General features: G+C 44.8%; 1 protein-coding gene across 8 annotated transcripts in view; it reads left to right on the top strand.

Moving 5' to 3' along the window:
• The window catches only part of LOC137436716 (FERM domain-containing protein 4A), a 293,806-nt gene that overhangs the window by 196,747 nt on the left and 80,531 nt on the right, over window positions 1-16,528 (top strand). For all 8 annotated transcript variants that reach the window (XM_068130724.2, XM_068130726.2, XM_068130727.2 and 5 more), the window contains 2 exons: window positions 986-1,051; window positions 3,578-3,635. In XM_068130724.2, coding sequence (XP_067986825.1) covers window positions 986-1,051; window positions 3,578-3,635 — 124 coding nt within the window. The remainder of the gene's footprint in view (window positions 1-985; window positions 1,052-3,577; window positions 3,636-16,528) is intronic.

The raw sequence follows: 16,528 nt of genomic DNA, 5'->3' as shown, positions 1-16,528 counted from the left end.
GTGATTGATGTAAGAGTATGAACACAGGAATGCATTTTTATCCGAGTCTATCCCCATTACAGGATAAGACTACGGTGATGTGAGCCAAAATTTTTGACTGATTTAAAAACTTAAATACCCCAAGATTAGACATTTTGTCCTCGAAAGAGTGTTTGGTGAGAAAACTGTCAGTGACTTAACTGCACATGTGAACAACGTGTTGAAAAAGGAGTGTTTCACAGTTTGGACTCGTCGGTCTCTGTAACTGCTCCTTGTTGCAGTTTGAAAATCACAACCTCACGAGATATTTCCTCACCTGCCAAGTGCTTTCACCTGTAAAATACAAAGTAGACGTTTGGTAATGAATGAGTTGTATTTATTGATTTTGACTTATCATTCAACAGTACAGGCATTTTTTTTTTAATCCAAGATCGAGGCTCATGGAAGAGTGAGGCGTCCGAGGGTAAAAGGCTTTGAGAAAGAAGCAGAGGGGCAACAGTTGAACAAAACAAGCAAGAAAATGAACAAACAGGAAAAGTAGAAACAGAGTAACCTGCAAGAGGGTTTAGTTTGGTAGGGTAAATGAGGGTATAAAAGGTTGTGGCCGAGGATGTCCGGGATGACATGAGACGGTGGTGCACCACCTGCTTTTAAGGCCCTGGAGGGATAGAGTGTGATTGCCCTGTCAGTGGAAGTCAACTTTGCAGTCGAGAGGAAAAAAATGAACAAAGGGGTGGAGATGGGCGGAAAGCCTGTATTTTGGGAATTTAAACAGGTGCCAGTTACTGAGCGACCACATGTGTCCTGGAGGAGCTGGGGAGGGCTAGAGGCTGAGGAAGTAGCTGAAGCTAGGCCAGAGGAGAGGCGGTAAACATTAGAGCGGTGAGCGACATGTCTGCAATGCGAGAGCAAGAAGAGGCCTTGCATTTGATGATGGTGATTTTGTTTCTTAGTATTATTATTATTACTATTGTTATTATTCTCTCTGTTCTTGTTCTTAATGCAGTGAAGAGAGGGTGATCGAACAATACAAGAAGCTGAAGGGCCAGACAAGAGGTCAAGCAATCGTAAAGTAAGCCATTCTTTACGATTATGTATTTTATTGAGTTGATTCCTTTTCGGTAACCATTGACCTAAACTGGTGGGTTCATCAGATGACCTGGGATTTCCAATTTTACTCAATTTCAGTGCTTGTGTTATGCTTGTTATCATGACTTATCATTGTAAAATGAGCATGATTTACTGTATTATAAAACTGTAAATGATGGCAGTTTTATCTTGATGATCTATTCATCTTCATGTTCCAAAATGTACTTTCACATTAAATAGGAGTTCCCTACAATCAACTTCAATGCAGGGGAAGTCAATTAGGCCCAACAATCCTCTGCTATGGTTGTTTATCTGTGCTCTATCCTTTCTAAATGCTGAGCGTCGAGCAAGGAAGGAGCTCGTACCATTTTAAAGTCTATTACTATGACTTGGCTGGGGGTCGAACCACTCACGTCTAAGACTCAGAGCGGACACTCAAACCATTACGCCACTGAGTCTTCTTCAAAGAGTTTGCATGGAATTATCTGCACCTGTAGATTATTTGAGTCTCAGCAGCATTCCCCATCCTTCCAGTGAAAATTTTCAGAAATATTGGGCGATGTCTCATATGAGTCATGCCTATCATTGGTATTCAAATGTCCAAACACAAAACTGTCTCAATCATCCCCAGGTCGAAAATCCCAAAGGAAACCAATGGGCCAAATCCCATAAAATCCCATAGGAAATTGGACACATGTGGCCAAATCCCATAAAATCCCATAGGAAATTGTACACCGTACATGGAAATTGGACACATGTGGCCAAATCCCATAAAATCCCGTAGGAAATTGGACACATGGCACATGGAAATTGGACACATGTGGTCAAATCCCATAAAATCCCATAGGAAATTGGACACATGGCACATGGAAATTGGACACATGTGGCCAAATCCCATAAAATCCCGTAGGAAATTGGACACATGGCACATGGAAATTGGACACATGTGGCCAAATCCCATAAAATCCCATAGGAAATTGGACACATGGCACATGGAAATTGGACACATGTGGCCAAATCCCATAAAATCCCGTAGGAAATTGGATACATGTGGCCAAATCCCATAAAATCCCGTAGGAAATTGGATACATGTGGCCAAATCCCATAAAATCCCATAGGAAATTGGACACATGTGGCCAAATCCCATAGGAAATTGGATACATGTGGCCAAATCCCATAAAATCCCGTAGGAAATTGGACTAGTAGGATCTATTGGTTTCATTAAGGAAAGTGAACACCGGACCGGTAGAAAATACCAACAAAATACCAGTAGGTCAATGGGACCAGTAAAATCCAATGGAATACCAATAGGTTCATGGGACCAGTAAGAGACCAATATAATACCAATATATAAATGGACAGGATTGTGAATAATCAATCGACATATGTGGGAAAATTACGAGCCTAGACCAGGAATCAAACCCAAGTCCTCTGGTGAACTGTACCATTGCCCTGCCATCTGAGCTATCTGAGAGGACATATGTTTATTGAGAATACCAATAGGTCAATTGGACCAGTAAAAGACCAGTTCCAGATATGGAACCAGTTAATCGACTAGCTGCCATAAATGTCCTGCCGTTTTGTGAATAACTTGTACAACATCAGGTCCGCAACTTGCATTGCCATATACAACAAAGACTCCACAGGAAAACTCTGTAATAAAGAACATGGCGATAACTCAATTCTACATGGAACTGTGTGTTTTGCGTTTGTTTATAACAAAATATAATTAAAGTATTTTGTTTGGTTTATGGCTTTTCAGACCAGTTAACTCTAATGGATTTTACAGGACCAGCTGAACTTAAAGGTTCCTATTGGTTTCCATGGGTTTTCAGACCAGTTGCATCTAATAGTTTTTATTGATTTCAACCGAATCTGGTTCAGTTTTTACTGGAAACTCTACTGGTTCCTGTAGAAACCAATAGAAACCGTGATTTCCAATTGGTCTCGATTGGTTTCTATGGGATTTTCGACCTGCATCCCTATTTCAACTGAGCATTAGGAATTCCATCAGAGAATGCGGAGCATCGTTGCAGTCACCAAATCAAAATGGCAGCGCATTCAAGATGTTTGCATTCTCCAATATAAAACCCTTTCCTTTGTGTCGTATATCTGCTACAGTTACATCTACGTAGTTCAAATGTTGCCAAGTTAAGAGCCATCTTGTTACAAAGCACGCTTTAAAAACCCTTCGTCGGGTGGTGTATGATGGAACGTTCACATATTTTTTTGCATTCAGCAGAAATATTTTTACCTTGACATCACTGTGTATGAATTTACATCTCTGAGTGTGCATTTACCTGCAATAACTCATTACGGGAGACAATACACGTATGTGTGTCCTGATATATGAGTATATGCAACTGTACGTCTGGATACCTATATTGTGTGTATATTAATATTATTACGTAGTTCTACAAGCATGTCATTATTATATGCAGTTATACAATTCGCATGACCTTGCTGTAATAATCGTTTGCAATTTTTCAACTTCCCGCTGTCTGTACAGTTATATGAGCGTGGTTGAAACACTGCCAAGCTACGGAGTCCATTATTATCCTGTCAAGGTGAGTTTTCCTTTTGAGTACTGAATAGTCTTACATTTACTCTTAAATGGGCCAGTTATATGCCAGGCTGGTCCAATGGAGCCCATTTGAAATGCTTACGAAAGGTGAATCGAAGAGATGCAAAGTAATGGGCAGGTGAGAGAGGCAACTACTTTCAAAGGGTGCTGGATGTGCAATTTTTGATGTTCTTTTTATCAACACCTGTGGGAGGCCGGGCACGGAGATATTCGCTGATGGGAACATTTTTCACACCAAATGGCTAATTGGTTTAAAACCACAGTATCATGCACATATGCACAGATGCACCGGAAGCATTTCAGGAATGGAGGGCAAAGGCATTCTTGGGTAACATGCCAGGGGCATACAAAAGGCTCCTTTATATAATGGTATGTGCCATGTTGCAGTGTATAGAAAAGAAGGGACATTCCATAGCTTGTAGAAAATGCCAAACAATAAAAAAATAAGGGGCATTCAAAAAATCTCATGTGCATGCTGGACTACCCTTCTGTTCTTACAAGGAACCAAGTAATGCTCTAGAAAAGTTCATAAAAAGGGGCGCCAATTTGATTCATACAGCTGCATGAAGAAGTAAATATATTTTATTTTCCAGATGTAGGGTTATATGAACTTTTCTAGAGCATTACTTGGTTCCTTCTAAGAACACAAGGGTAGTTCAGCATGCACACGAGATTTTTTGAATGTCCCTTCTTTTCTATTGTTTGACATTTTCTACACGCTATGGAATGTCCCTTCTTTTCTATACTTTGCCACATTGAACATACCCTTATATAAAGGGGCCTTTTCTATGCCCCTGCCATTTTACCCTTGAATGTCCAATCTTTTCTATAATTTGCCACATGGCACATCCCATATAAAGGTGCCTTTTTCTATGCTCCTGGCATTTTTCACAAGATACATTTTAAATACAAACAAAATGCATTTGTTGATCGTGCAAGATTTTATTCAAGACAATATAAAAGACTTGAAAAAGTAAGGGGAAAAATATTCAACCCAGATGGGATTCCAACCCACAATCCCCAGATTGAGAGTCTGATGCTTTATCCATTAGGCCATTGAGCCAGTACGTCAGAATTATTTTTTAAATATTTTTTAATACTTGGAATAAGGCATCGCCTACCCCCTCCTCTTGACATACAAAGCCCTCCATAACCTGGCCCCATCCTACCTGGCTGACCTCCTCTCCAGACACACTCCCACCCGCAACCTCCGCTCTGCTAGTACCAACCTCCTGACCCCCTCCATCCGGACCAAATTCAGATCCTGGGGGGACAGGGCCTTCTCCATCGCTGCTCCCACCCTCTGGAACTCACTACCTCACACCATCAGAGACTCCTCCTCACTCACCACATTCAAAACATCACTAAAGACCCACCTGTTCAACACTGCATTCAACATTCAATCCACAGCATTTAACCCCTGACTATCTCTTCTCCTTCTCCCTCCTTTTGCTTTAAATATTTCCCTATTGATTCTTGTCTTTTTGCAATTGTTGTTTTCATGTATTGTTATGCATTATGTTTGCCACTCTGTCAAAGCGCCTTTGGGCTTCTGGAAAAGCGCTATACAAAATAAATGAATTATTATTATTATTATTATATATACTGTATATATATATATATATATATATATATATATATATATATATATATATATATATATATATATACATATATATATATATATATATGTATATACATATCTGTGCAGCGTCTGTCCTGTCCTGTGTTGTCACTGAACTACTTTCACAAACTTTTATGAAATCGTACCAAACTTCTGGTTTGCACATATCTCTCCCGTCGGTATGTCCTAAGGGTATGTTTTTTGAAAAATTTTACAATTTTTTTTGGGGAATTTTTTTAGGAATTTGTTTTTTTCAACTTAATTTTCAACTTCAGTTGTTTATAAAATGTTATATCACGTATATTACAAATACATTTGTGCAAAATAATTGTTTGGATTATGACGTTTAAACCATGACAAAACGGCAACTCGGGTACAGTCATTTATCTATATATCTACACATCTGGGCAGTGTCTGTGTTGTCACTAAACGACTCCCTCAAACTTTTGTTTCCATGGTTGTGAAGTGTTTTTAATAAGGTTGTGGTGGTTTTGAATCACGTGGTGGTGAGGTGTTTTTAAATCACATGGTGGTGAGGTGTTTTTAAATCACATGGTGGTGAGGTGTTGTGAATTACGTGGTGGTGAGGTATTTATAATTACTAGGGCATGCCCGTACTATATCTATATCTAAAATTATATCCCCCCCCTCTATTTACATGAAATGGTTTGGTCCAAAGCGAACGGCTTGCGAGTACGGTGACAATCCCCCCCCCCCCCCCCTCTATTTACATGAAATGGTTTGGTCCAAAGCGAACGGCTTGCGGAGTTTGGTAAAGAAATCGCCATAGCGTGCACAAACGCGCAGGAAAGCGAAAGAATCGCAAATTAGTTTTAATTAGTTTTAAAACATAGTTTAACGCCAACATAGCGGCAACATAGTTTGCCAACGTGAAATAAATGAATACGCTCTCAAATGTGCCGTCCGAGGCAGAGTCTGTTCGCCACGTTCGGCACACGTGATAACTCGCTGCTCTCTGATTGGTTGAATCGTTTTTTGGACATAGCTCGGTAACTACTTGTCCGATTAATTTAAAACCTTGAAAAGGCACATCCTCGGGTCCCCAGCAATATACCTGGCAAGTTTCAAGTATATCGGACCCGTGGTTGTCGAGAAACAGCGGTCGCATACACACACACAGACACACACACACACACACACAGAGATTACTGGAATTATAGATAGATGTGGTGGTGAGGTGTTTTTAATTATGTGGTGGTGAGGTGTTTTGAATTAGTTGGTGATGAGGTGTTTTGAATTACGTGGTGGTGAGGTATTTATAATTACGTGGTGGTGAGGTGTTTTTAATTATGTGGTGGTGAGGTGTTTTGAATTACGTGGTGGTGAGGTGTATTGAATTACTTGGTGCTGAGGTGTTTTTAATTTTGTGGCTGTGAGGTGTTTTTATTACGTGTTTTACGGCTGTGAGGTGTTTTTATTATGTGTTTTATGGCTGCGATGTGTTTTTATTTCGTGTTTGATGGCTGTGAGGTGTTTTTAATTTCGTGGTGGTGATGTGTTTTTAATTTTGTGGTGGCGAGGTGTTTTTATTACGTGTTTTATGGCTGTGAGGTGTTTTTATTACGTGTTTTATGGCTGTGATGTGTTTTTATTACGTGTTTTATGGCTGTGAGGTGTTTTTATATTACGTGTTTTATGGCTGTGAGGTGTTTTTATTACGTGTTTTATGGCTGTGAGGTGTTTTTATTACGTGTTTTATGGCTGTGATGTGTTTTTATTACGTGTTTTATGGCTGTGAGGTGTTTTTATTACGTGTTTTATGGCTGTGAGGTGTTTTTATTACGTGTTTTATGGCTGTGAGGTGTTTTTATATTACGTGTTTTATGGCTGTGAGGTGTTTTTATTACGTGTTTTATGGCTGTGAGGTGTTTTTATTACGTGTTTTATGGCTGTGAGGTGTTTTTATATTACGTGTTTTATGGCTGTGAGGTGTTTTTATTACGTGTTTTATGGCTGTGAGGTGTTTTTATTACGTGTTTTATGGCTGTGAGGTGTTTTTTATTTCGTGGTGGTGAGGTATTTTTATTACGTGTTTTATCGCTGTGAGGTGTTTTTATTACGTGTTTGATGGCTGTGAGGTGTTTTTAATTTTGTGGTGGTGAGGTGTTTTTATTACGTGTTTTATGACTGTGGGGTGTTTTTATTACGTGTTTTATGGCTGTGAGGTGTTTTTATTACGTGTTTGATGGCTGTGAGGTGTTTTCAATTTCGTGGTGGTGAGGTGTTTTTAATTTTGTGGTGGTGAGGTGTTTTCATTACGTGTTTTATGGCTGTGAGGTGTTTTAAATTACTTGGTGGTGAGGTGTTTTGAATTACGTGGTGGTGAGGTGTTTTAAATTACTTGGTGGTGAGGTGTTTTGAATTACTTGGTGGTGAGGTGTTTTAAATTACGTGGTGGTGAGGTGTTTTGAATTACTTGGTGGTGAGGTGTTTTAAATTACTTGGTGGTGAGGTGTTTTGAATTACTCGGTGGTGAGGTGTTTTAAATTACTTGGTGGTGAGGTGTTTTGAATTACTTGGTGGTGAGGTGTTTTAAATTACGTGGTGGTGAGGTGTTTTGAATTACTTGGTGGTGAGGTGTTTTAAATTACTTGGTGGTGAGGTGTTTTGAATTACTCGGTGGTGAGGTGTTTTAAATTACTTCGTGGTGAGGTGTTTTGAATTACTTGGTGGTGAGGTGTTTTGAATTACTTGGTGGTGAGGTGTTTTGAATTACTTGGTGGTGAGGTGTTTTGAATTACTTGGTGGTGAGGTGTTTTGCATTACGTGGTGGTGAGGTGTAATCGTCCCAAACTTCCAGTCTGCACCTACCCCTCCCCTATGTATGTGCTGAGGGGTTCTTTCTTGAAAAAAAAACATTCAACCGAAATCTTCAACCTAAATTGCCTATAAAAATGTAATATCACAAACACAACAAATACATTTGTGCAAAGTAATTGTTTGTATTATGATTGGTGTAAATCATGACAACACAGCAACTGAGGTACAGTCATTATCCTCAGCTAAAATAAGCCCGTTCCTCAGTAACGACGCTTAGTGAGGCGAGCGTCGCGAGCCGAGCCAAGCTAGTATATATATATATATATCTATATACTGTATATCTATATATATATCTGTGCAGCGTCTGTCCTGTCCTGTGTTGTCACTGAACTACTTTCTCAAACTTTTGTGAAATCGTACCAAACTTCTGGAATGCACATATCTCTCCCGTCGGTATGTCCTAAGGGTATTTAAAAAAAAAAAAATTCCAATTTTTTTTTTTGGGGGGGGGAATTTTTTTGGGATTTTTTTTTTTCAACTTCAATTGTTTATAAAATGTGATATCACGTATATTACAAATACATTTGTGCAAAATAATTGTTTGAATTATGATTGGTTTAAACCATGACAAAACGGCAACGAGGGTGCAGTCATTTATCTATATATCTACACATCTGGGCAGTGTCTGTGTTCTCACTTAACGACTCCCACAAACTTTTGTTTCCGTGGTTGTGAAGTGTTTTTAATAACGTTGTGGTGGTTTTGAATCACGTGGTGGTGAGGTATTTTGAATTACGTGGTGGTGAGGTGTTTTGAATTACGTGGTGGTGAGGGGTTTGAATTACGTGGTGGTGAGGTGTAATCGTCCCAAACTTCCAGTCTGCACCTACCCCTCCCCGATGTATGTGCAGAGGGGTTCTTTCTTGAAAAAAAACCATTCAACCTAAATCTTCAACCTAATTTGCCTATAAAAATGTAATATCACAAACACAACAAATACATTTGTGCAAAGTAATTGTTTGTATTATGATTGGTGAAAATCATGACAACACAGCAACTCAGGTACAATCATTATCCTCAGCTAAAATAAGCCCGTTCCTCAGTACCGACGCTTGGTGAGGCGAGCGTAGCGAGCCGAGCCAAGCTAGTATATATATATATATATATATACATATATATTGTTATGGATATGAGGATTGTATTTTTTTTTATTGTGTGTTTTATTAATATTGCTTGATTCTGGACCCTCCTGCCTCCAGTGTTGTGTAAAGGTCAAAGGCCGTCCCATAATTAGTCCATAAAGCATACACGTCAGCCAATCATAGATTTCCCCCTGGTTGTTAGTTATATCTTTATTATGTGTATTAGGGTAAGGCCTTGTCTCCCATTAAGATGACACTCCATTGCACCAAGTGAAATAGAGTAGATTCCTTTCACTTTCCCCTTTCATCATTGCCAAGCCTCGATTGCCAATTACATCCCCTCCAAAACCACCATTGAACATGTGCTCCGGTCAGGGAAGATGGGCGTGCCCGCCCGTTGTCATCAAGGGCGGAGCCAGAGGGTTGCGCGACCAACCAGGGCCGAGGTGAGCACACCGAGGGTCGTGTCCAAAAAGGCCGGCGGCTTGATCGCCGGAGGCGCTATAAAAAGCGTGCGCGCAAGGTACTGAGAGAGATCGTCCAGGGAAGCACAAAGCCTGCTATTCGTCGCCTTGCTCGCCAAAGTTGGACCAAGCAAGAGAGTTGGGCAAGAAGCTAGCACGTTGTTCAGTTGTGTGGTTGGACCAGACGAGTCCTGGCAAAGCACGCGACGTCCCCAGAGCAGCCGCAGCCACAGCAGCAACGACAGCAGCGTGGGGCCTTGACGGCAGTTCCGGAGCAGGGCCGCGAAGGAACGGCGGCGGTCAAACGCGCCGATCGTGCGGCGGTACCAGTGGACCTTCCTCTCCCTCCAGCCATCCACCTCCTGCCTCTCCATCCTTCTTGTGTACGTGAGTTTGTTTTGTTTGTTCTGTCCTTGGGTTAATTAAGTTTGTATAAGCTAGCGTTGCACTGTGTCTAATATCTTCTGTAAATTATTTTCTTATCTTTCCTTCTTCCTTGGTTATTTTGAGCCTGTAAATAGCAAATAAATTATATTCGTATTTCCAACCTTTTTGTCTGCTTCTTCTTCACATCCGTGTCGCCTTAGTCTTTTCCCTATTGAATATCTGTGGCGCGATCCGGCCAACGTTCGGGAATCGGGTTAGTCGGGGTAACTGTACGGCCGCGGGGCCATCCGCTCGGCAAACACAACATCTTATCCGCGGTCCGTAACAATTGGTGTCAGGAGTGTCGGATTCGGACCTGGGACTAAATTTATTTAGCCCAAATTTTGGAACACCAATTGTACTATTGGCCGTAACAATTGGTGTCGGGAGCGGGGTCGGACCCAAAGCGCGCTTAACGCGCTCAAAATTACGAGCTGCCAAAATTTGTGTTGTTTTAAAGAAAAACCCGAATTTTGAAATCGCGCCATGGCTGGTCAAGGCGACGGGATGTCGGTGGGAGAGATAGACGGGGTAGAATCGACCCAGGACCTAGGGGAAATGTATGTGGAGGAAGGCAATGAGGAGGTGGTTGAGGAGGTTTCAGGCGCGCAAAGTGGCACTCTCGCGCACGAGGTTACGGGCGCGCAAAATGGCGCCTCGCACATGGCTACGGCGACCGCGCCCGCGACCGTAGCAGCGCCGCTGGTGGATTCGAACCTTTTTTTGCTGCAAATGGGGGCCCTTATGGACAAAATGGGGGCAATGAGGGAAGAAGCGAGGGCTAACAGTGAGCGCTTGGGGGACCAAATTAAAGAAATAACTGAGGAAATGGCAAGGGACAGAGTCGCATATGAGGTAAGGGAAGCGGAGAGGTAGAAGAGGGGGTTTTATTAAAGCCAGCGGTCATCGAGGGGAATAAAGAAAAAGCAGTAGTGGGTATAATTAAAATTGAAGAGACGACGGAGGTAGCCCGGGAATTGCAGGGAGAAATGGATTATGCTCAAAGTGCGTGCTCACATCACGATGCTGTGCTTAATCCTTATAAAGATTTGCAGGTGTTGGTGCAGGGAGGAAGAAGAACCCCGAAGGTGAGACGGGCTGCATGTGGTGCCGGGAGATTTTGTAAAAGGGAGTTTGGCGCGAAGAGAATAGTCGCGCGATTGGGGTCAATATGGCACCCGGGCGTTGGTGAAGGGTCCGGTGTGAGTGGAAATAGCACGCGTGTGAAAAAAAAGTGTGCGTCAAGGGGTGAGCGTGTTACGAAGCGCGAGTGTGATACCGAGTGCGAGCGAGAATGCACGTCGGGGTGTACGGAGTGTGACACGGAGAGTAAGGTGGTGGTGGAACGTGTGCGAGGAAGCACACCTGAGTTGGTCGTGGCGCGGGTGTGGGAGAGCCCATCTGAGCGCGGTTGTGGGTGGATGCAAGGGTGCACGCCCATGGTGAGTGGTACGGAGTACGTACCGAGGGAGAGTGCGCAAGACGGTGCACGAGGTGTGTTAAGGGAGTGTGCGAACGGCGAGTGTGCGCGAGAGGTGTAGTGTGTAACAGGGAGTGCGTTGGTGGAATGTACGGACGGCGTTGGAACGCCGGGTTTTGTGAGTGTCAAAAGGGTCGCGTGTGCGTGTGGGCATGCGAGTAAAGCATCGACGTTGAATGGGGCAGCGTTTAGGGCGACGGATAGCCGATGCGAGCACTCGGGGCGCGGTGTGCTTTGTTGGATGCCAGGCCCGGTGCAGATCGATGCTGCGTCGCTTCTCTTCGAAGCGTCGTTGCCGATTCAGGCTTGGCCCCGCCCCGCACGGTCGAGTCCGGGCCTTGTCGGGCGAGGCGACCGGTCCGGTTCAAGGGCGAGTGGGAGGGGGCGGAACGGTGCCCCCTGGTGGGGATGGGGTTCCGACCGGGCGAGCCTCAGCCATCGGGCCCGGGACCGCAAGGTACCGAGCCGCGATGATGCATGGAACCTCGGCCCGAGCATGCCTCCTCCCCAAAGTCGTGAATGCCGGACGGATCCAACTACAGGCGACCAAACCACCCGAATTCATTGCTCGGCTTTACGAAGCCGAGCTTTAGAAGTGAATTGGCGCACCGAGAGGCTCTAGTGAGTAGACGTGATGATGAGGATAGTGTTTAGGCCCCGAAATTAGAAAAACAAAATTTGATGATTGGCAGAGTGAGGATTGGCAGATGATTGGCAAATTTTTGATTTGTTGAATTTGAGTGTGCAAAATTGATAGTGGAAGATACCCGATGTGATGGGATGGCAACTCTGCCATCTCTCACAGCAGGGGCAAAGGAGCACTAGATTTATGGGGTTTATGGCAGTGAAAACTAGCCCGGGAGGGTTTGGATAATGTGTAGGGATCTAGAGAAGATGACAATAGGTAACGTTAAGATTAGTTAGTGACAATGATACCTGTAGTGGGGACGCAGGTAGATTAGTGTGGATGATAATGACGTGGTATGTGCTTAGTTTAAAGGGAAGACGGGGAGCACTAAGTTAGCAGGGCACCAGGTAGATTAGATGATGCCGTGTGTATGGTGAACAGGTGTGATTGCGCAGGTGTGCAACTGAACAGGTGGATGGAGCAGTGTATGAGGGAGTGATGGTGATTGCATGTTGTGTTGACCAAATGGTCCAGGGAGGAAGGAGGGTGCAGGTGGCACCAGGTAAGATTGCACAGGTGTGCAACAACAGGTGTATGGAGAATGGTTGTGTGAAATACATGGAGTGTGGAATACATGGAGTGTGGAATATATGGAGTATTGGAATGGATGGTCGTGGAGTGAGTATGGTGGAAACTATGGAGTGGAGTGGATGGTGCGAAGGTGTGAATGGGGGAAGGATGGACCCCCATCACGAATACCCGGGGAGGGTAGTGTAAGTGTTAGGTAGAGGGTATAGGTAAATTGTGGTTGGATATTGGCATCTGTGGTGCGGGTGAAAGAATGGTGTTTGGATGGGTGCATTAGTGTTGTGGAAATGGCTGGGCGTGTAGCCTGTTAGTGTGTGTAGTTGGTTTGGGCACTCCACCACTGTGAGGATGTCGGCCAGGTGAGGCCGCAGGTGGGCTCTGGGAGCCAGTAGAGTTGTTGTGGATGGGGCCCGAGGATCCGGAGGACGGACCCGGGTAGCCCAGTGCCAGAGGGCACCGAGTGGGGTGACAGAGCCAGGAGGGGCCTTCCCCAGTTAGATAGGTTAGGTAAGGAGCAGGTAAGCTCGGGTGGCAACTGCAGTGGTGGAGGTGTGCAGGTGGGTAGACCTGCTGGGAGAGCTACACGACCCAGCCCGGAAATTGTGCAAGGGCACCGGGAGATGAATCGGGGGAGTGAGACCCCAAATTGAGAAGCACCACAGTTTGGTCAATGGGAATTGGTTTTTAGAACCTATAGTTGGCCAATGGATTGGCAGGGAAAGACCCCGGGTAGTGTAAAGTGTATTAAAGTCATTTAGAGAATAGTTAGGATTGAAGTCTCCTCGCACCATCTGCATCCACTCACCTGGGATGACGTACCTCCACACCATGCCATGGTTATTTTATTATTTTTGATGCAAATGTTTGGAATGTGAGACGCATCATGACGTGGGTGTGACATTGTGCTTGATGTTCCATCTCTTCCTCCTTATGAGGATTGATGATGAATTGGGTGATGGCAAATTTTGGTTGGAGGGATTGTGGTGACGAATTTGGAATCGAAGAAATATGGGGAAGACGTGACAGTAGCGACGAATTTGTAATGTGTAGATTTTGTACATATGGGGTAAGGGCAAGGGTAGAGCAGGTGACAGGGGGGGTGACGTACGGTAGGGACGAGCTTTCTCACTTCGCTCTCCGTACGCACTTCGCCTTGCATTGCCTTGTTTGATGTGTACCCTTGTGACCTTACCCCTCGCTCATCTGTCTGTCCCCCCTTTGTCTCCCACATGAGGACCTGTGCGCCACTGGGCGCCGAGGGGAGCGCGCGTGAGTCCGCCATTGTGCGCCCGGAACTCCCAGAACCAGCTGTCTGCATCGATGCACCACATTATGGACCACATGTCTGTGGCCGAGCACCACTTATGGACCCCATGGGTTGGGGCATGGCCCCTCTGCTGGAACCGGCCATGAAGGCCCGAAATCTTGCTGGCCTACCTTGGCCACAGGGCACTGATGCCCCACAGGTGAACCACACTAGTCGGCCCTGTGGGCCATAAATAAATGACAATGGACACGTTGGGTGCATTTTATTTTAATACAAATAGGCCGCCAGCAATGAAGATGACAACATCAGGAAAATAGCAAATAGCCAGCAGGGGGAGCCGAAGAGCAAGAGACCACCTGCAGGGTGAGGGGTTGTTGTTTTTATTTTTTTGATGAACAATGATGACTGTGCACCGATTGGTGCTTGAGGGTGTTTTTGTGCGTTTTGGGTGCTTTCATGGTGCGTCGATGCAGAGCAGACTGTCTCCCCCCCCCAGAAAGAACAATCACAGGTCCTGGGTTAGTTTTGTAAATAAAAGCAGAGCCATTGTAAATAATGCTACCCACCGTCAGTGTATAGTTTGAAGACCATTCCGCAATTCGGTTAGCTGTGGGCGTGAGTCTGTTAGGTAGGGTGCAATGGAGCAGCGGGACATTTATTTATGTTTTAAAACTGTCGCACTCAGGGTCAGGTTAAATGTAGAGGGAACTACACCTACGTGTCACAATAAGTTAAAGTTATAGGCCCGGAACGTGCCTAAGAGGAGGAGGGTGCAGTGTTATGGACATGAGGATTGTATTTTTTTTTATTGTGTGTTTTATTAATATTGCTTGATTCTGGACCCTCCTGCCTCCAGTGTTGTGTAAAGGTCAAAGGGCGTCCCATAATTAGTCCATAAAGCATACACGTCAGCCAATCATAGATTTCCCCCTGGTTGATAGTGTTACATATTTATGTGAATGAATGTGAATTACCATGCAGGTCTTTGCTTCCGGGTGTAGTATATTAAGTTGTTGGGTAGTTGTTGTGGTTGGAGGGTCAGGAGCCCTTCTGAAAGAGTGGCAGGAAACGGAAGTGGCCGGAAACGGAAGTGACCGGAAACGGGGAAGGAAAAAACACGAGGAAAAGTAGGAGGTTTCTTCTTCCTCGCCCCGCTCCGACAAAAGGTGGAAGCGACCTTGCGCTGCGTGGAAAACGCGCCGTTTCGAAACGTCTGGCGAGAGGAGTTACCTGGGCGGTAAATACCTTTTGACACGTCCAGTCACCGTGAGTTCGTGCACGAAACCAAGCGTCCGGGACAGTTTGCCCCGTCTACAAAGACGCGTACGGGTCCGCACGTTGGGCCTCGCTCGCGTCGGAAGCCGCGCTGGGTTTTGCCCCGTCTACCAAGACGCGTACGGGTCCGCACGTTGGGCCTCACTCGCGTCGGAAGCCGCGCTGGGTTTTGCCCGTCTACAAGGACGCGTAAGGGTCGCACTTGGGGCCTCGCGCACGTTGGACGCCGCGCTGGGTTTGCCCCGTGGCTTGGCAAGGAGGTGCGCTGCAGCCGCGGCCCCAGTACGAGACTGCACGTTGGGAGCACGTCCGCCCGGGGTTCGTCCAACCGCCCGTGTGCGGAGAGAAGAGACATTGACCACGGAGGGAGTCAGGAGTGGGGCTCACGTGAGGAATGTATAAGATTAAGATGGCCATCTTAGAGTTTGTGTAGATGAGTTCACATGGTTGTAATATTGATTGTGCCTGGTTGTGTCTTTGAAAGTGTTTGGTATCATTACCATTGGAAATATATACTTGCACATCAGTTGTCTCCTGGGTGAAATTCCTATGGATTGCGTGGCGAATGCGCCTATATAATACTATTTGCTGGCGAAGGTCCTCTCACGGTCCGGGGGTCACCGAGACCTGGTATGCACTGAGGGGACCACGTAACAGAATTGGGGGCTCGTCCAAATTACGATTTGCGGTTTCGCAATTGGGTCTACGTCCGGGATCTAAAAGTGTATAAAATAATAAAATAATAATATTTTTGGTAATTAAAATTTATTAATTAATTATTAATTGGTAATATTTTTTTTTGAGAAATTGGGGAAAGTCTTGGGGTGAAGGTTAACAGGTGTTAACGATAGGCACCATGGCGTTTGTGGCACAGAACTTTGGGGTAACCCCGAGTGAGGCACAGTTCCGAGCGTTGCTAAAGTCGGATCTCTTGAAATTGGCCAAACATTTTAACTTGGAGGTCCGAACTAATTTGAGGAAGGCAGAGTTGCAGGCCACGGTGATACAATCTATGGTGGGATTAGGAACATGGGACGAGTTAGCCTGGGAGTGGCTACCCGAAGAACCAGAAGACGTGGAGCTCCGGAAACTGGAGTTGCAATTACGGAGCCAGGAACGGATCAAAGAAGAAGAAAGGAAAGCAGAAGAGAGAAGAGAAGAGAAGCAAGCAGAGGAAAGGAGAGTGGAACGAGAACTCCAG

This window comes from Myxine glutinosa, chromosome 11, assembly GCF_964187855.1.
Source record: "Myxine glutinosa chromosome 11, kmMyxGlut1.1, whole genome shotgun sequence".
In the NCBI taxonomy this organism is placed as follows: Eukaryota; Metazoa; Chordata; class Myxini; order Myxiniformes; family Myxinidae; genus Myxine; species Myxine glutinosa.
This window is presented reverse-complemented; position numbering and strand designations above follow the sequence as displayed.